The sequence below is a fragment of the Camelus dromedarius genome, chromosome 4 (genome assembly GCF_036321535.1).
Source record: "Camelus dromedarius isolate mCamDro1 chromosome 4, mCamDro1.pat, whole genome shotgun sequence".
NCBI lineage: Eukaryota > Metazoa > Chordata > Mammalia > Artiodactyla > Camelidae > Camelus > Camelus dromedarius.
The window spans coordinates 74,657,905-74,678,185 of NC_087439.1; the positions used below are offsets into that span (position 1 = coordinate 74,657,905).

Here is a 20,281-nt window from a genome sequence, read left to right on the forward strand (position 1 = left end):
CATCCCTGCTCCTTTTTTTGATATATCAGAAAACTTTCAGCTTATTAGTTGATAGGAGGGCATTGTTATGTGGGGTAAATAACATGGGTTTTGAGTTAGAATTGGGTTCAGTGCCCTGATCTGTTTTTAAAGGCTGTGTGAACTTAATGGATTACTTGAGCATAGATTGAAGTGATCAATGTAAGACCCTTAGTGGAATGCTTAGCTCATAATAAATGCTGAGTGATTTTTGCTTGTCATCAGTGAGCATCTTCATCATCATCACTTCACCACCACCATTTTCATGTCATGCTAATTACTGCCTCCACCACTGCCGCAGCTGCCACCACCACCACCGTCACCATCATCTCACTCTCCTGGGTTTCCTCCTGCCTCTCTGTAGCCTCCTCAGAGCCCATTTTGCAGACTCTCTTCCTCTTCCAAACTCTAAATACTGGGATTCCTGAGGCTTACATCCTCTCACTACACATCCTCCCTAGTGATCTCATCCACAGTGAGGGCTTCGTGTATCAGCCATTGCTGATGATTCCCAAATCCATCACTCTAGCCCAGATCTCTCTTCTTAGTCTCAAACATTATATCCATCTATCCACTAGACATCTCCCTTGTATGTCCCAGCAGCACTTCAAACCAAAACTCAACACATTTTCCCTTCCCTGATCTGTGTCTTCTCTTGTTTCTTATCTTGAAGAAGTTGTCGCCATTCACCCTGTTGCTGAGGCTAGAAAACTGGGTGCGTTTCTTGACTCTGCCCTTTCCCCTTCCTGTGTCATTCAGTCGATGAATGGTGTCCATCACACTTTCTATACTCTAAGCTTCATGTGGGTAGGGACCATTTTAGGACTGGAAATCTCAGTGCCTAGCATAGTACTCAATCAACAATTATTGAATGAATGAATAAAGAGTGAATGAAACTTCTGAATGTACCTACTTCCTTTGATTCCCACTGCCCCTTCTGCAGTACAGGCCACCATCAGTTCTCACCAGATTAAGAATTCAAAGTTTAGAAATCCTGTAGTGGAAATATCCTAACTGATCTCCCTGATTCTAGAGTTGCAGTCCCCACCCCCAGCACCACTACATTTTCCACACTGCAGCCAGAGGGATTTTATGAAGAAAAAAAAAACAAAAAAAACCTCAGTAATCTGATCATGATCATGCCTCTTCCCTGCTTAAAGCACTTCAATGACTGAATAATTATCCTGATTTGATGTCCTGATTTACATCTCTTATCCTGGCACAATTATCAATCTCAAAAATGCCCTGGATGAGACAGTAATGGTATGATCACCCTATACCTAATCTATTCTATTGTCTGTTTCCAGCCTCGTGGCTCCTCATTTTTTCCTCACCCCTACATGCTATCTAGTCATACTGAACTTAAAGTTTTTCATATTTGTTATACTCACTGCTCTCACGTAGTCTTCCTTCTGCATGGAAGTTCCCTTCCCTCTTTGCCTGGCTGACTCTTAGCATCCAGGTCTCAGGCGAGAGCTTCCTTTACAGAGGAGTCTTCTCTGACCCCTAGGGTGATGTCAGGTACCTTTTGTGTTCCCAGAACATCCTGCATCCTAGCCCTTGCCTCACTGTTTTTGTTACCTGTTAACTTCTGTGGTTTTCCCCCCAGCCTCTAAGCTCTCTCAGGTCAGTGACCACGTCTGCTCACTGCACAGTTGAATCCTGGTGCCAGCCCAGGGTCCTGCAGAGTGATGATGACATTCAGCAAACATTTAGTGAATAGTTGAAGTAAAGCATCACATGCAATGAGAATGATCAAAGTGCATGTCTGGAAAAATCTTACTCTACAATAAATCTTCTGGGAACATACCTAATTTGTGACTATAAAACGTATGTTGTCTTCTTGCCTCTGTCCATCGTGTTTGTGATAATGGTGGAAATGATTCTGGGTTCCTTTGATTACAAGTTCATTCAAGGACAGGATTTGGAGTTGGGACACACTGTCAATTCCAGGAAGTCTTGCAGGTGATAATGTTGTAAAACAAAGCAAAGAACAGCTGTTTTCTAGCCTTTTCAAGAAGTTGAGGCTACTTTTATTTCAATTATGTAAAGCAGATTGGTTTCAAAGTTATTTGCTTTGAAGTTAAAATGAAATTTACTCTCATTATTCTAATGTATCCTAGACTGTTGAAGTTCCAAATTCTATTCTCACACTAATAAAAACAAACATAAAATATCTCATACTTCCAATATAATTTTTTATATTGTATTATTTGAAAACTTGCAATTGTGTGCTTTTAGATGGTAAATTTTGCACTGTTATTAGATCTACCAGAGAATCCGAACTTTTTTTTTTCACATGCATTGAACAGAAAGGAGTTTCGGACCTACCTAGGGGTCTGTGGACATCATTCTGTTACGTGAAAAGGAAGGCTACTCACTTTTATTCCAAACAGAAATAACTAGTCATTTTTTGGTTATAAAAATAATACACATTCACAGCAAAAAAAAAATCAAGAACTATAAAGAAGAAAATAAAAATCATCTAAAAAAGAATATATATATGTATAACTTTATCAGTTTGCTGTACACCGGAAACTAACACAACATTGTAAATCAACTATGCTTCAATAAAATTAAATAAATAAAAATTTTAAAATTATTTATATTCCCACTTTTAGGTTACCATGTTAAACGTTTTAGGGTGTATGCTTCTAGTCCTTTTTTCTGCATATATAGTCATATCAATACAGATCTTTTTTTAATGAAAATGGTATCACTTCACACATACGGCTTTAAAATGTGTTCTCCTACTTGACAAGTTTGGAAATTTCAGGAAGAAAAATAGGTAAAAATGGGTAAAGTGTGTATTAGGAAGTTCTGCTTTCTAGTGTACTGAGTGGTGTGATTTCAACATCCCCATTAAGAAAACTTCTATAACACTTTGTATTAGTCTTTGAATCAGTCAGTTAATTTGAAGGAAATGGAAAGCATGCTAGCCGTTTTAAGCAGAAAAACATTTGGTTTTTTAAAAATAGGTGTTTACAATATTGTTGGGAGGTCTGGAAGAGGAAACTCTAGGCTGATCCTCCAGAAAAAAGGCTAAACTGATGAACTCAGACTGCCAGAGTGGTGCCCTTCCTCATGATCAGGGAGACAGGGAATCAGAAAGCAGCCTCTGTGTTATATATAAAATAGGTAACATGGTCCTACTGTGTAGCACAGGCAACTATAGTCAATACTTTGTAATGGCGTATAACGAAAAAGAATATGAAAAGATATATATATATATCACTATGCTGTATACCAGAAACTAACACAACACTGTAAATCAACTATACTTCAATTTTCAATTTAAAAGGAAAAAAAAAAAAAAAAGGAAAGCGGCCTCTGGAATGGCAGCTCCGTAGACACATCACCCTAGCTGACAGACAGGGGCAGACTTGTCACTGCCACCACTGTTAGCCCTAGAGCCACACAGCGTCTGATCCACAGTGATTTAAAAAAAAAAAAAAAAAAGTATGCCTGTATCCCTGTGAATTGCATCTCTACCCTCATTAATCTAGTAAACTGTACACAGGAAGCTAAAAGACAAAAGCCTGTGTGATTCTGCTCACAGTCAGAAATCAGAGATTTCCTCGGCTCACTTCTGACTTTGAAATTTCAGAGGAGTGCCTCTAATTGGCAGAGCCTAAATCACATCTGGAATCCTAGTTCTAGGAAGTCTAGGAAATGTAGGTTTGAGCCGTCCGGTCCCTACAGCATAGGGCAGCCCAAGCCCACCAGTCTGGAGGCTGGGGTGGCCGCTGAGTACCCCGACGTTTACCACATATCGAGGCTTTGGGTGTCGGGCTTTTGTCCCTTTGCATTGCTATGCAAAGAACTTAATGGCAATATAAAGAGGGATGGTTTATCAGAAGGGGTGATAGGTACCACCACAATTTATTTAAGCCATCCCTACTGCTGTTTACTTGTTTTCTGTTTTCTCATACGAACAGCATCTTGATAAACTGCTCTTAGCAGAGTCATTAATAGCCTCCAAGTTCCTAAACCCAATGGGCAAGTCTCGGGCCTCATTTTACTTGGCCTTTCAGGACCTTTGACATGGTTACGCATTCTCTCACTGGAACTCTTCACTTGGTTTCCAGACTCTCATGCTCTCCTGGTGTTCTTTGTAGCTCACCTGCTCGGTCTGCATCTCCTTGCTGGTTGCTCCTCATCTCTCCAACTCTTTATGTTGGAGGCCCCAGGATTCACTTTCCCTTCTCTGTTTACTCCCTGGCTTGTCCCGTCAAGCCCAATCTTGTGACTTTCAATACTCTGGCTACCCCATGTATACAACAGTTTCCTGGTTAACGTGTACTTTTAGATGCTTTAAAAAACATCTCAAACTTAATATTTCCCAAATCGAACTAATGCTTTTCCCCAACATCTATTTCACTCATTCCCCCATTTCAGTTTGTGGAACCTCCATCTTTTGATTTGCTTACAACAAAACCCTGGGAGTCAGCCTTTACTTCTCTCTTTCTCTTACATTCACATTTAACCCATCACAAAATCCTGCTGATTCTGCCTCCAGAAATATCCACAATCCAACACTATTCTCCATCCCTACTGCTTCCCGCTGGTCCGTGCCACTGTTATTTCTCTCTTGGACTTTTGCTCCAGCTCTTCAATGGACTCTGTGTCCCCTGCTAGAGTCTAAAAGTTAGAACATGTCACCGCTCTGCTCAAAGCACTCCAGTGAAATTCCATCTCACTCAGGATAAAAGTCAAACTCCTTATAACAACCCAGAAGGCTCCTGTGATACTACCACCCCCACTGCCACCATCTCTCTCATCTCCCTTCCTGTCATGCTCATTCTTGCTCACCTTGCTCCTGCCTCCTTGATGTTCTTAAGCACCTTGATCCTTAAAGGACTTGGCAATTACTGGCCCCTCTGCTTGGAATGCTCTTCCCCCGGATGGCCACAGGGCTCTCTCAGCACCCTCAAGACTGTGCTTGGTCATCATTTGCTCAGTAAGACCTTTCCTGATCTCTGTGTTTAATGTTGCAAACTGACCTCTCCTCCAGCCTTCCAAACTCTCCTTCTCTGTTTCATTTTTCTCCAAAGCACCTACGGCTTTCTAATTAACTACCTAGCTTCTTTCTTTTTTTGCATGCCCTACCTCCCAGAAGAAAATGGATTTTTAAATATGTTATTTATTACTGAATCCTCGGGGCGTGTAACAGTGTCTGGGCACACTGGTAGTCATTCATCAAGTATTTGTTGAATGAATACATTTCTTTATACCTATGTCCTTGTGCACTTGTCTAATTATTTCTTGCAAATTAATTCCTAGGGTCAACGATATGCACAAAATTTTCCAGAAAGGTTTTAACAAGTTGTTCTCCCAGCAAAAGTCAATGAGAGTGTCTTTTTTCTGATACCCTCACCAACATCATGCCATGGTCACACTATCCTTCCCGCTCCTTGAACCCACCGCATTTGTCCCCACTGGATACATTTGCACTGACTACTCTCTCCTCCCAGAATTCCCTACTACCATACCTTTGCTTGGCTTCATTCTTGTTCTTGCTTAGGTCTCGCTTTAATTGTCACCTCCTTAGAGAGGCCTCCCTTGGGCATCAGCTGTCAAGTAACTTACCAGGCACTCCACGGCACATCACCCTACTTTATTTCCATCATAGCGTGTATCACTACTGGAGATTTTCTTATTTGTATATTTATTTGTTTGTCTGTGCTTTCCCTCTCTAGAACATGAGCTCCATGAAAACAGGAGCTCCACAGGTCTTTTTCAACACTGTCTCCAGTAAATGTGTGTTTAATGATGGAACAGGCCCTGAGTATTGTAATTTTTTCTTTATGACTATCTGCTGGGTGAGAAGTGGATTTACTGAGTTATTTTTCTGGATTGGTGAGGCCAGGCCGAGCAACTGACTTTTCAAGTACAAAACCTTTTTTGACTGGCAAATGTTAAGATGATCTAGAAGTTGAAATATTCAGTTAGCACATTTGTTTTGGATATGCTATATCAGCTTTCTTATATTTCTCATAAGTTGCATGATTTCTTAAGTTTCTGAAGCTTCCTTTCTCATTTATGTCAACGTTAGTATCCATAAAGTAGGAGTCCTGCAAAATTGTACTCACGTGCTTTTTTTTTTCCATCTCCACAGCTTCTGGAAAGAACCAACGGTGGTTTTGAAGAATCAGATTCCGTTGCTACCAAGAGTCCGCTGCACTTAGCTGTAAGTGAGATGTTATAGGCAGCTTCCCCTAAGACAGAAGGAACCTAAGTGTTCCTAAAACTAGGCTGCTCTTAAAAGGAAAGCGTAGCAATGCAATAATAACTCATAATGAAAACAGTACCAGGGGAAAGGCACAGGCTGCAGAGAGAAAGCCCGACTCAAATTCCAGTCCCAGCTTCACCCACCAGTGACCTCAGACACATTGCTTACCTACCCTGTCTGAGCCTCGGTTTCCCCATCTGTAAAAGGAAGGCAAGGGAAAGGAGATAATATGCATAAAGCCCTTATCACAGAGCCTTATAATTGTTATCAGTTCTAACGGTCTTTCAAATCATGCTTATCTATTAGTTAAATCAATAAACGGAGAAAATGTTTTCTTTTGGTTTTAGAGATTTGAGTATAGACAACAAGTACTGCACCTGCAGAATTCCCCAATTAAGGACTTGTAAGATGTTTAAGCGCAGCCTGTGCGAGCAAGATGAGCATCTGTGTAATTGCAACGCTGCTCCTTCTGCCTGGGCTTGAAGTCAGGGTCTCGGAGGGGTCAGACTCTAATCCTTGTACTGGGTGGTAAGATCTAGGAGGGAAGGAAACTTCCTTTCCACAACCAGATAACTGAACAGAAATGCAACAGCTCAGAGTGAGGATCCCCAGACTCTCCCGGGGCGGGGGGGATGACTGAGCCGGGAAGCTCATCACCGCTGAACCTCAGATAGTGTCTTGCTAACCGTGGATAATCAGCAGCTGTTCCCAGGGAACCTCTCTGATTGGCAGCCACACCCAGCAACTGCCAGCTTACCTGCGCCAGGTGCTGCTGCGTTGTGAGGCCTCCGTCCAGGGCCACAAAGGTGGTGTTTTGGGTGAACGCAGAGGCTGGATGCTGGGAAGAGTAAGCAGGGCCTGAGTCTCTATGTTTAACTGTTACGACATTTCGCTTAGTACCATCCACACATAAGCAGTTCTATAGTTTTGTTCTAATGAAAAATTGGGGTGGAGATTTTGAAGAGCAGAGAGGAGTGTTTTATTAATGAGTTTGCATAAGCATTCAGGCAAGGTAAGAAGGGATGAGACCATCCCATATGGATTGGGATGAACTGATCTCTTCATCGCCAGTCTCCCCATATCCTCATCAACACTTCTGCTGACATCCCCCTGACCACCCTCTGCCACATCTACCAACACATCCACTACACACACACACACACACACATGGTGAGTCCAGTGAAATTAGGCAGAAATGTCCATTAGTCTTTCTTCCAGGCTTGGGCTTAGAGTAGAAAAGGTGGATGGAGAGTGTATAAAACTTCACACCTTAGTACAGGTGTACCATGCTTAGGACAGGTTGCTCTCAAGAATCTCTGCCCAGCTCTCTGCTGTGCCTGGGAAGTTACCTGAAAGCCAAGAGTTCACAAGCAGCACTAGCTGCCCCTAGAGAGGCCTCTTTGAAAGCTTATCTCGATGGAAATCTCATGCCCTTTGAAAGTGGGGTTGATTGCATTGCCAAGCCTGCTAGTAATCTGAGAAGAGACTTCCTTAGCTTCCAAAAATTCTATCATCTTTCATTCTTTTTTTTTTTCCCCAAAAAATCACTGTTGAATGCTTACTCTGCCAGGTGCTCTGCTGAGCGTTACAGATTCCTGGTCGCGTCAAGACACAGGGTGTGGTATCACTGGAGAGAGTGGCCTTTGGTCGCTCTGCCCCTGGCAGGGGCCCAGGAAGGACACACAGAGGAGCCACCAGTCCTCTCATTAGCGACTCACTCGGACATGATTTTCCATCTGTAAACTAAAAGGAGTGAGTTAGATAAGGATCCCGAAACCCTTTCCACTTTGTTAATTTATTTGACTATTTGTTGTACGATCTTGGCCAAGTACCTAACCTCTTGTGTCTCCGTTTCCCCGCGCACACTACGGGGAGAATAGCAGTACCTCTGTCTGTCTTCGGACCACTGTGGGGATGACATGAGTTAATACATGTGAGGTGCCATGCCTGGCACTTACGTGCAATCAGCTAGCTTCATTCTCATTCTCAGTAACATTAACACCATTCTTTCCTTTGAGCTATACTGACTGTGCATGTGCTAAGCCCTGTTCCAGGAGCTGGAGAGACTGCGGGAAACAAAAGCCAGCTCCTGTCCTCACAGAGTGTCCAGTCTAGGAGAGACCATAGCAAGTAGATACACAACATGGCAGATGGTAAAAAGTGCCGTGTGTGCTACAAAAGGGATCAGTGAGCAAGAGAGCATCGAGGTGGCAGACGGGGCGCCATTTCCCACAGCACAGCATCTCTCATTAGAACAGAGACTTGAACAACTACCATTTGGTCTCTGATAGAAGAGTGTTCCGGGCAGAAGTGCAGAGTCCCTGGGGTAAGAGCCTGCTTGGCGTGTTCCCAGAATAGAAGGAGGCCACCGTGGCTGGAGAGAGTGTGAGGGGAGTCTGTGGGGGGCGAGGTCCCACATGTTGTGGAGGGGTGAGGAGTCAGGGGAGGGCCTCAGACTCCAGTGGGTACTTTGACTTTTTCTCTGAGCAAAGTAGGAAACCATTTGGAGGGTTTTGAGGAGACAGATGATATGATGTGATTTTTGATTTAAAAGGATCACTTTAGCTTCTGTGTTGAGTTTAAATTGCCAGGGAGCAAAAACAGAAGCAAGACAACCAGGCAGGAGAGGATGATGATGCCTCTGACCAGGGTAATAGCAGAGCGTTAATCCTAAAACTCTCTTATTCTTTCCCTCTAAACGCTAACCTTAAAAAAAAATCTTATTTGCTCCAAGAACCCCACAAGTATGCCCATCACCTCTCCAGGGGCCTCTGTAGCAGTTAACTTAATAAAAACCCAAGACACATCCTTTCTTCTTTGGAAGCATTCTATCATGAAAGAAGGCCAGATGCCCTCAAATCTTGACTGCCCGCCAGAAACCCGGCCTGCCTTGAGTTACTATTTCCTGGCTGAATGATTCAAGTCTCCAGGGTTATCAGCCCAGTGAATTTCGTGGGCATTTCATCCACTTGAAAAAATTAAACCAAGAAACAAGGCTGTGCAAATGCAGGGCTCCAGCTGTTGAGGTTTCCAGATGGTCCCATTGTTTCATGGATTCTTTGGAGATCCCAGATTCTTTCTCCTCCCTGCCCTCAGTTCCAGTCTATAAAGTTCAAAGAAATTAATTATGTGTAAGAAGTATTTAAGTTTCTTAATGAGGTTTTTACAAGTATTTTGTAAAGCAAATTTGAAATGTTTGATTGCTACCTCTAGTGAAGACTTAAACCAGGTTGTCTACTGAAAGTCAAAAATATTTTGTGTTTTTTGAGCCAGTATCTTTGTTCTTTTGTGCGATTACTTCCTCCCTGAGTTATGTTAGAAATCATTTGTGGGAATTACCTACTAACCACCTGATTTAGGATGGGAACAGAAAGAAAAATAGGACAATTTTCATCATGTACTGCTGACATGAGAAAGGTCTGTTTTCCTGACTACTTGAGTGTCTTTTGGAGAGTTTAAATCTTTCCTTTATTTCATTGAGTCTAAGAACCATATAACTGCCTGAAGACAGAGTCATGCATTTAACCGTGGAATAGAATTCCATATTATGTGGTCGTTTGTTTTTAGGGTTAAGCTCTGAAGTGTGAACGTAAGTGAAAGTTCTTGTGTTACCAAAGTTACCTTTATTATTCCCCTTAAATAGCTTTAGAAGTTTAGTATACATAGTTTTCTGTCTTCAATTCTGTACAATAATGCTTTTGCATACTTAAATTCAAAAGCTGCAAGCTAGACGAAAGGAAGAAACAAGAGAAATTCTATACATAGATCTGGCCTTTCAGTCATTCTGTCTTTAAGAGAATGTTCAGGTGCTTGATATAGAAGAAAGTATTGATTGGAATTCTGAAGCTTTCCTAATTACCAGCCGGGTTCACTCCGTTTTATTTTAACATTAAGCTTCTTTCACTTTAACACATGATAATGGAGAATTAAAGCAGAAAGTGCAAGGGGGTCTTTTATAGGAGGTAAGTTCTTAAGGCTGCACCTAACTTTAAGTGCCCTGTGATATGATTCTGCTGTTCTGAACGGTGCTGGTTCCTCCACATCCATTTCCTTCCTGCATACTTTTCTCTTCCCCTGTGTCTCCTCTTTATTAAATCTAAATATGTTCTCCATTGTGTTTTGCAGATCTCCATGCAGTTTATAAGTTACTGATTCTATTTTCCTAGGCTAAGTCAAAGTGACAGAAATTACAAATGTTTTCAGTCTTTGTCATCATGGTAACAGACACTGAAGGAACTAGCATTTGCAAATAGCACCTAGTACCAGTTTTACCTACGTGGACTCACTTCCTTTGGTGTAAAGTCAGGATTGCTACACAAGCTGAATCAGTCACTACCATTACAACTTAAAATGAGAATAGGTCTTATGCAAAATCAAGTCCAAATGAGCCACAGACTCAAGCCCAGCATCAAGGGAGATAGACTGACTTACCCTCCGATGTAGGTGTGCCTGTTCTCACAGCCCTTTACCGGAGGATAGGTGCTCCCAAGTTGGCTTAAAATCGCTGATGGTGTGGGTTGATAATGACTCGGACTAGGCAATGGGTATTTGGGAATTCATGATGCTATCCTCTCTTCTTTGTAGAAGTTTGAAATACTTCTTACAATAAAAAGTTAAGGAAATATATACCATATGGCCGTGTTGCTCACTTTCCGGAGGCGCTCATAAGAAGCCCACAGCTCGGGCTCTGGGGTCTGGCTGATCTGCCTTTGAATTCCAGCTCCACCCTGTAAGGCTGTGTGACCAGGGGAGGGCTGAGTAGCATCTCTACCCTTCTGTGTCCTTGTCGGTAGAATGAGTATAACAATAGCATCCAAGCCATGGTTGCTGTAACAGGTAAATCAGCTGCTGCGTGCCCAGTGCTGCCTGACACACAGCGAGCGCTCAGGGACTTAGCTGTTGCTTCAGCATGTCGGTTAGGCCAAAGGCTTTCGATCCCAGGTTTCTGATTCAATATTTGTTATTCAGCTCTCTGAGCCGTTACATGTATAGACACAAAAAGATTTTGTTTGAAAGTCAATTAAGTGGAATTACTGGGAAAAATTATAGGACATTGCCTAAAAGCATAGATTCTAGTGGTCACAGATTCTGGGTTTCAAATCCTGACTTTGTCACTTACTAGCTAAGTGATCTTGGGTGAATTAGTTAACATTGCCTGTTTTGGTTTTTTTCATCTGTAAAAGGGATGTTTGCAAGGATTAGAGCTCAACACAGTGCCCCCAGTAAATAGTTGCTATTTTAAAAAGATATATTCTTATCACTAATACTAATAAATGATAATAAGTCATTATATTCATTCATTCAGCAAATGATTGTTGAGTGTCTGTGCCATGCACGAGTCTAGGATACAGCAGTGAACAAGACACATAGAGTGCCTTCAATCTTAGATAACAAACCATCAGTAGATATGTAACAGATATCAAGTGATAATAAATGCTGTGAAGATAACATAAAGCAGGAGAAGTGGGGTGGAGAGTGTCTGGTGTGTTGAGGTAGACTGTGATGGGCTATTTTATATGGGCTCAGGGAAACCTCCAGATAAGGTGATGTTTCAAGCAGAATTACCAAGAAAGGCATGTGGCTCTTTGGTCGGGGAAAGAGCTTTCCAGGCACGGGAACAGAAAGTACAGATGCTGTGGCTCAGAGCAGGACATGCATTATTTAATCTCAGAGGATGGGGAGACAAATGTAGTTGGAGCAGAGTGACTGAAGGAACATGCCAATGATCAGGGTCAAAGGAGGCCAGATCCCAAGAGCCTGAATGGTTACAGGAAGTTTTGGATTTTATTATTAAGAAGGGAATTATCAATGAGTTTTCATCAAGGAGTGATATATTCAACTTGGGTTTTAAAAGATTTCAGCTGGTGGTTATTCAATAATAGTTTGTAGAGGGGCAAGGATGGAAAGGGAAGCTTTTGCCATAATCCTGGCAACAGAGGACATGGTATAGTGAGAACTGGATAGATTCTGGGTGTATTTTAAAGAAAGAGTAGAGATGATGATGGCATTGAGGGCTACTACTAGCCACACAGCACATGTGTGTGAATTTTAATGGGGATATGGATAGATATTTCCTGCCGGATGCCTGAGGACCTGATCACACCTCTGTGTGGTTAGCAGAAAGTGTCCCTTCCTCTCAGCAGACACACCCCTGTTCCAGGGTGTGGCAAGGCAGTGGGGAGGGGTGGGGAGGGATTGTGGGGGAGCAATTTTTTAGCACCCACTTGCCTTAATGTCCCAGAGCCCTTGTACAGGGCTACAACCCTGGGCTTGAGGAGGAAGATAAAGATGACTCCAAAATTTGAGGCCTGAGCAACTAGAAGAATAAAAGTGCCATTTAGCAAAGGCTGTGGATGGAGCAAATTTGGGGAGGGAAATTAAGAACTTGGTTTGGAGCATGTTAAGTTTGAGATGCACATTAGCCATGCAAGTGGAAATATCAACAGGGAGTTGAATATACAAGTCTTACAAAGTAAAAGAAGAAGTTAGAACTGGGATATAAATTTGGGCTTCATCTATATATGAGTTATTATACTACATATATAATATACATGTTTAATATGTAACATAATAACTATAGCCATTCACTAAAAACTGTAATGAGAAAGTTTTAAAAACAATTCCTATCAGTACTCTTAAATCCTGTAGGTCCTTTTAATCTAGTTTTTGGTATTGTTGTTGTTGACACATGCTTCGGGGAAAATTCAAATGATTTTTGGAAAGATAAGGTGAATAAGTCCATACGTTCATGACTTTGCCTCCCATTCCTAGAGGTAACCACCATTAACAGTTTCCTTTGTATCCTTCTAAAATTTTCTACGAATATAGAAATATACATAGATATGTGGATTTATTTGCTTTTTATAACATTGTTATATGTATTATTTGTAACTTTGATACTTTTTAAATTTTTTGATAGATTTTATCAAATCGTATTCCACAAATGTCACACCAATCTACCCTCCCACCTACAGAGCATAGACTGTTTTTGTTACTATGTCTTAATACTGGACGTGCAGCACAATCATTGCCATTTGGTAGTGAGAAATAGTACTTTAACATTTTACATGTTTTTGCGGTATGTTTATTGACCTTTAATATTTCTTTTTCTGTGAGCTGCCTTTTCATGCCGTTTACACATTTTCCTAGTTTTTAAAATGATCTTTATAAGCTCTTTGAGTATTAAGGAAACTAGTCTTTTGTCTGTGCCAAGCCTTTTTTCAAATAAGTTGTACCCTGAATAATTGCTGTGATGGAAAAACAAAAAGTGCAGGAGACATTACAGGGGACTTTGGCTGCTGAAGACACTGGGGACAGTGCTTTTCCTCTGTCTTCTTCTTTACTTCCCTCCACAAACCCCCGCCTCCACCATATCCTTACCTGTTTTCTTTCTTTCTTTTCATTGTCCTTTGCCTTGTGTGTGCATATATATATATATATATATATTTTTTTTTTTTTACATTATAGACTTAGTAAAAATTACCTGTCAGACTTTTAGTTTTGTGTTTTAGTAGGATGAAGCCTCCTAACTTTAACATAGCATAGGACCTCACAATAGGTCTGAACTTGGCACTGATCTGTGGAATATACTTCCATAATTGTTTTTGTTTTCATTATGATCAATGGAAGATACAAAGGAGAGAAGAGGAAGCATCAGCTGTGTATAAGTTACTATGCAAACCCAGTGTAATTTTACATCTTCTTATCTTCCCTGGAAGGCAGCTTTTACTCCTCTCATTTTATAGTTGAGGAAACAAACTCTAAGTGAAATTAGGAAACTCACCCAGGATCACGTGGTTGACATTAAAATGCTGGACTGTAACAGTTGAATGACAAAGTCCGCAGTGTTTTTAGTGACTTTTTTCCTCGAGGTTTAACAGAAAAGTCTCCTGAAAAAAATATTCTGATTATGTCAATATGTTTGGAACTGAACTGAGAGATAACAGAATATATTCATTTATTCAGCTACTAGTCTGTATTAGATTATTAGATCAATAGATATAAATATAAGAGTACATGAATACATTTAGTACTTTTGGAGCAAATCATTGGACCAAAGAGAAAGAACAGGAAGAAATTCATATGTAACGGTGAGGTCTGGGCATTATATTTTCTAATCTAACTGTGGTTCTCCCTGTTTCAATAACCATCCAAGCATCTTCCTGATGTGTGCTTTGGAGTGGTCTCCATCTGTGACCTGGGAGACTCCACCCTCACATGGATTGTTTTGGGACTTGGGCGGAGTGAGCATTTGAGTCATGGGTTTCTTTGTTGCAGGCTTACAATGGGCACCATCAGGCCTTGGAAGTCCTCCTGCAGTCGCTGGTGGACCTGGACATCAGGGATGAGAAAGGCCGCACTGCTCTGGATCTGGCTGCCTTTAAGGGGCACACAGAATGTGTGGAAGCACTCATCAATCAGGGCGCGTCCATCTTTGTGAAGGACAATGTAACCAGAAGAACCCCGCTTCATGCCTCAGGTAGGTCTTGTCAGGATTCTTGTTACCCTGGTTTTCTGGCCCACTTGTAAGTCTGAATAAAAGGATGGAGCATCTTCTTTCATCCCAATTTTTATAATATCTACTTTCTTTCTGCATCAAACATACCTACGCTCTTCCAGGATACTTTTAGCTTACTGCCCATTTGGAGATGACTGGTGGTCTCTGGCCAGAGAGGCTCTGGCCTTCTTCAAAGACTATTTTTTTAGAGCAGTTTTAGGTTCACAGAAAAATTGAAAAGAAGGTACAAAGATTTCCCACATACCCCTGTCCCCGACATGTGCATGGCCTCCCTTGTTATCAACATGTCTCACCAGAGTGGTCCATTTGTTACAATGGATGAACCTGCATTGAGACATCAAAATCATCCAAAGTCTGATGGATGGGGTCCACTCCTGGTCGTGTACATTTTATGAACTTGAAGAAATGTATAATGATATGAATCCATGTACATACGGAATATGATACTGTAAATTCTGCCCTGAAAATCCCGTGTTGCCTCTGGCCTTCTTAACTCAAAAAAGAATTCAGAACCTTTGGCAATGGTATCACAAAAATTTCTCTAGAAAAGGCAAAGGGTATTGTAATCTTCCTAGATCACATGAAACAAAATCAGACAGCATTTTGAAGTACAGAATTAGTGATGTTTCAGGACTACTTCATGAAAGGAGTTTTCAGGCAGCAATCTAATCTGTGCGTCATTCCAACAGCCTACATGATACTTCTTAACTTGTTCTCTGATTCTTGATGCATCAGATATAAAAGTAGAGACCCTTAAAAAGTGCATATATTTATCAAAAAGTAAGTAATTTGCCTCTTCTGGGGTTATACATAAAATAAAACTGTGTCCAGACACTTCCAGACATTTGCCCAGATGTAAAGATAACTTGGAAGAGTCTCTAGCTCAGCTAAGGCATAAATTCCTTTGGGGTCAGGAATTCAGTACTTTCGGCCTTGATCAGAATGGTGGATGTTATCTGTAGATACTGTCTTATAAAGAGACATAACTGTCTTACACTGTGAAATAATGGATGTATTGAGGAAGCAAAGGAGTAAACAGTTTTTCAGAAGACTTTGTGATTCTTGTCCTTGGGAACATTTTCTCGGAGTGTTAGACCTTGTGGAAGTATTTTCATCTACATCCTTGAATTTCCAAACCACTGGAGAAAAATGATATGGAGATTGAAAAAAATGTGGTGTTGCCTAATTATCTGGAAATGATTGTTCCTGGAAAAAACTTTAGCCATGAGGTCAGCAGTGGTTGACATGGTTAAATTATTAATTCTTCTTTCCCATCACATTTAGTCTTTTTGGTATTTTTGGTATGTATAAGTATAATAAAGTTTGGTATTCTAGGCATTCTTGGTATTATTGTAAAGTTTACATTCAGTTCTTCTTTCTGAAGATCAGTTGCCTATTATTAAGGCAAGCATCCTGCTTTAGTTACCATGTACTTCCTGACAATCACAAAGGACCTATTTTGATTGTGGAAAATCGCCCTTGTGAACAGGTCAACAGTGAAGAATAATCGTTTCTCATTTGCCACCGTGCTATAGGTTGTGGTCCAATGGAGCCCCCTCCTGGTCAAGAAGACTCGCTCCTTTTGGATTTCCCTCATGTCATTCATTTAAAAAAGACACCGGCTGTCATTTGACTCTGTTCTCCACAAAATGTCCGCTGGGCAAAAGCTTTAGCCTGTGCTTTGAGAATCTGCTTTTCCAGAATCTCTTCCAACTCATTTGAGAGGCCAGTTTCTTTGTTTCAAATCCTGAGAGTAGAGTGAGGAGCAGGAGTCAAGATGGATTTTAGAGGCTTTGGCACAGACAGTTGTAATGACAGTTGTGGCTTTTGAGCAGCAGGAAAAATGGCTGTCACTCATATAGTCAGGGAGAGGCTGAACCTGTCTGAGACAAAGCTGGACTTGGCAGGGCACTGCTGAAGGAGATGTTTGCATCTTTTTGCTAGAAGGCAATTGGGGAAAATGTAGTGTGTGGGAAGCTAACGAGAATTCTAGTGTAGCTGCACTTTTATAATAAAGAGAAATTATGTTTACCTGAGGACTGTTAGCTAAGTTCGAAAAGCTACTGTACTCACCCCCACCTACCTCTTTGCCTCTCTGCCCCCAAAAAGCACCACTGTAGCAAATGGTTTGCTCTCCAGCATACTGGGTGAATGATATGAAGTTAGGTGATTTTTCTGTTTAGGCAAAAATCAAAATTCTTACAACTATTATGATTATGAGATTGAAAGAATATCAAATTGATATAAAAAGAGGGATCTATAAAAGTACCCTGCTTCCTCCATTTCATGAGTATATAAAATACCACCACCTGTGGTATTTAGCTGGCAGTCCTCTGCTAATTACTTCCTTTTAAAGCATACATTAAACTCCTTGTGTGTTTCACCAGTGGTAACAGACAATGTGACTTAAAACAAAAGCAAAACAACAGCCACAACAATATTTCCACAGAATTCCCTCCTGAGATACATAAATGGAATGTTGCTGAGAATGAGCTGAATGCAATGGTCTGCAAAATCTGGGTGTTATTCTGCAGTTAATTTGAATGGTGTCAATGAATGTGAGCTAATTCTAATACGTATTGTCCCTGAAAAACGTGGCGTTGTTAAATTAGCATTCTCATGACTGGCATGCGTCAAAAAGGGCTGTAAAACGCAGCTCCTGGAAGAGCCTTTATCAGCCTAACATCGCTGCATCTATTCCCTTCTCTCTTCGCGCCCATATGAGGTTAATGCCATGTATTTTGTGGTGTTCTCATTGTTCAGAGAGGAGAGAAGGTCACGTTTGGAATTTTAAACATATTTGTTCACATCCTACTCCCTGAGTGGAAAGCCGTGTCTTTTGTAAAGCTGGAGGAAAGTACTTACCATTCCTGGAGGTTTGCTTCTGTGCCCTGTGGCAATGCCGTTTCTAAACGAAGTATCTTGCCTGGTGCTCACAGGGCTAGTCTGTGTGTTCTGCCCCAGCCCATCAAGGCCAACCCAATGTTGGGGCTGCACTTCCTGCCCTCCCAGCCCCCACCCTGGAAGCTGGGAGAGGAGGGCGCCCTAGTCAGAGCTTGGCAGGGAAGAAGCAGAGGCAATGGAGGGTGGGAGGCCACTAGAGAGCTGGAGGCAGAGCAGCGAGGACTCTGATTTGAGGAACTCAGACAGAGGAGTCATCCAGCCACAGGGGGCCCACCTGTGAGTCTCCTGAGAGTACCAGGCAGTCAGCAGTGGAGCTGATGGCTCACGTACGCCTTGCTGGCTTGAGGTTTTGCTTTAAGCCACCACTAGTCAATCAGAACTACTGCTCCAATGTCTACCTCAGAATGTGAAATGACGGGGAAAAGAGGCAAGATCTGTTCCTGGCTCCCGCCCTCCCCTCCTCTGCTCTGCCCTCCCCTCCTCTTCCCTTCTGCCCCTCCCCTCCTTCACCCCCTCCCCTCCCTCCTCCTCCCATCCTATTCCTGCTCCCCTTCCCCTCCCTCCTTGTTCAAAAGGGCTGGAGGCAGGCTGGACACAGGATGATTATTTAGAATTGGGAGACTCTCAGAGGAACAGAAAGGATAACTGGAAAGTGGGGAGAGATGATCAGTCCCATACAAAGAGATAAGAAAGGATGTCCTGTTTAAGGAAAAAAGCCTCTATACAGCAACCAGAAACAATGTCAGGTGAGGACCAATGTGCCCTGATGGGAAGAAAGGGGAAGCCGGGTTGGTAACACAGGCATGGGGTGTGCTGTGCCCAGCAGGTGGCACAGCCTGGAAGCCTGGGGGTGTCTGTCAGCAAAACTGGAACCCACTTGAAGTCCAAATACATTTCACTTGGGAGGGATATGTGTGGTTTGTTAAAGGAATGTCCATCATTTTCTTTTTCAGTAATTAATGGTCACACACTGTGTTTGCGGCTCTTACTAGAAATTGCAGACAACCCGGAAGCGGTTGACGTGAAAGATGCCAAAGGACAGTAAGTGTTCTCACGCTTGGGGTTGGCATTTCAACCACAGCAGGTAACTGGTTAGTTTGTTAGACAGCTCGGAGGGCTGGCTGCTGAAGTCTAGGTTGGGAGTATGTATATTGGGGTGAAATTCATGAATGAAGGTCCTAGAACAATGAGGTGGCTTTGTGCTAGAGTATATATCCAAGAAAAACGTGTGTGTGTGTGTGTGTGTGTGTGTGTGTGTGTGTGTGTGTGTGTGTGTATCCTGATGAGAAGAGCCAACTTTTGATGTCTGTAGCCATGGGCTCTGGCCTTTTAAAAATAGTCCTTCTTTGTTCCCGCTTCTGAAGCTGCTGCAGTCTCATTTTTAAAATTAATAATGAAATAGGCCAGACTGCAAGAAGTTATCACCATCCTATAAATCTTTCACATTTTTATTCTTCCTGAATTTGTTTTTCCCAACTGTTTCCACCTGTTAGCCCGTTCTCCCACTCAGTCTTCTCGTAGGAATAGGAAATGCAGAGCAATGAAGCACTAGTTATTCGCCCCAGATCTAGGAGCCCGTGTCAGAGCCAGAACCAGAGCTCACCTCCTGGGTCCCAGCACTCGGTTCCTTCCTCTGCACTCATCCAGCTTTTCTTTAAGGCAGTGAAGCTTTATTCCAATGAAATGCTGAACTTAAGTCCCACATAGAAAACTATGGGAGCAGAGCTGTTCTGATAGAAGCAAGAGGGTCGCCTGCCACCTACATACACACACTCTCCACTCAATTGATATTTGGTAAATGCTACATGGTTTTTAAAATGATAGAATTTATAGGGGAGGGTGTAGCTTAATGGTAGAGCACATGCTAGGAATGCATGAGGTTCTGGATTCAATCCCTAGTACCTCTATTAAAATTCGTAAGTAAATAAATAAACTTAACTACCGCCCCCCTCAAACAAACAGAAAATAAATAAAATACTTTTTTAGTGATGGGATTCAAATGAACATTTGAGGAGGAACCTTCCTCTACCCAACTCGTATTGATCATTCCACTGACATCCTTCCACGTGGCCGTTAGAGACCAGAGGCAGATCGCCTGTTCCAAGTAGCAGATAGCAAACTGGGGACTCAGAAAATATTAAGCAATTGTCAAGAAGACAGAGAGACAGAGAGACTGAGAGAGAGAGAGACAAAGAGACAGAAACACAGAGAGGGAGATCCTCCCACTGGAAGTGATAAGTATTTTTTTAATCTTTTTTTTAAAGGCTAATTTCTCTCTTTCCCTAGAACCCCGCTGATGCTTGCAGTAGCATATGGACACATTGATGCCGTTTCATTGTTACTTGAAAAGGAAGCAAATGTAGATGCTGTTGACATCATGGGCTGCACAGCTTTACACAGAGGGGTGTGTATATTCTCCCTCAGCTTTAGTCGAGCAATTCTGTAGTGAGCTTGTTTCTTCTTTTTCTTCCCCATAGGAATTTTTAGTAAGAAGATTGTTTCCTAAGATAACCAATTAACCTCAATCAGCCAAAAAGAAATTACAAAATCTTTTGCGAAGGTAAAAATAATGGCAGGTACTCTTAGGTCCTGCTCTTGAGATGTCATGT

At 41.8% G+C, this 20,281-nt stretch overlaps 1 protein-coding gene across 4 annotated transcripts in view; it reads left to right on the plus strand.

Annotated features, from left to right (window-relative positions):
* ANKRD44 (ankyrin repeat domain 44) overlaps window positions 1–20,281 on the plus strand; it is a 284,704-nt gene that overhangs the window by 242,197 nt on the left and 22,226 nt on the right. For all 4 annotated transcript variants that reach the window (XM_031452073.2, XM_031452076.2, XM_031452075.2 and 1 more), the window contains exons 17-20: window positions 6,137–6,208; window positions 14,528–14,729; window positions 18,626–18,713; window positions 19,959–20,076. In XM_031452073.2, coding sequence (XP_031307933.1) covers window positions 6,137–6,208; window positions 14,528–14,729; window positions 18,626–18,713; window positions 19,959–20,076 — 480 coding nt within the window. The remainder of the gene's footprint in view (window positions 1–6,136; window positions 6,209–14,527; window positions 14,730–18,625; window positions 18,714–19,958; window positions 20,077–20,281) is intronic.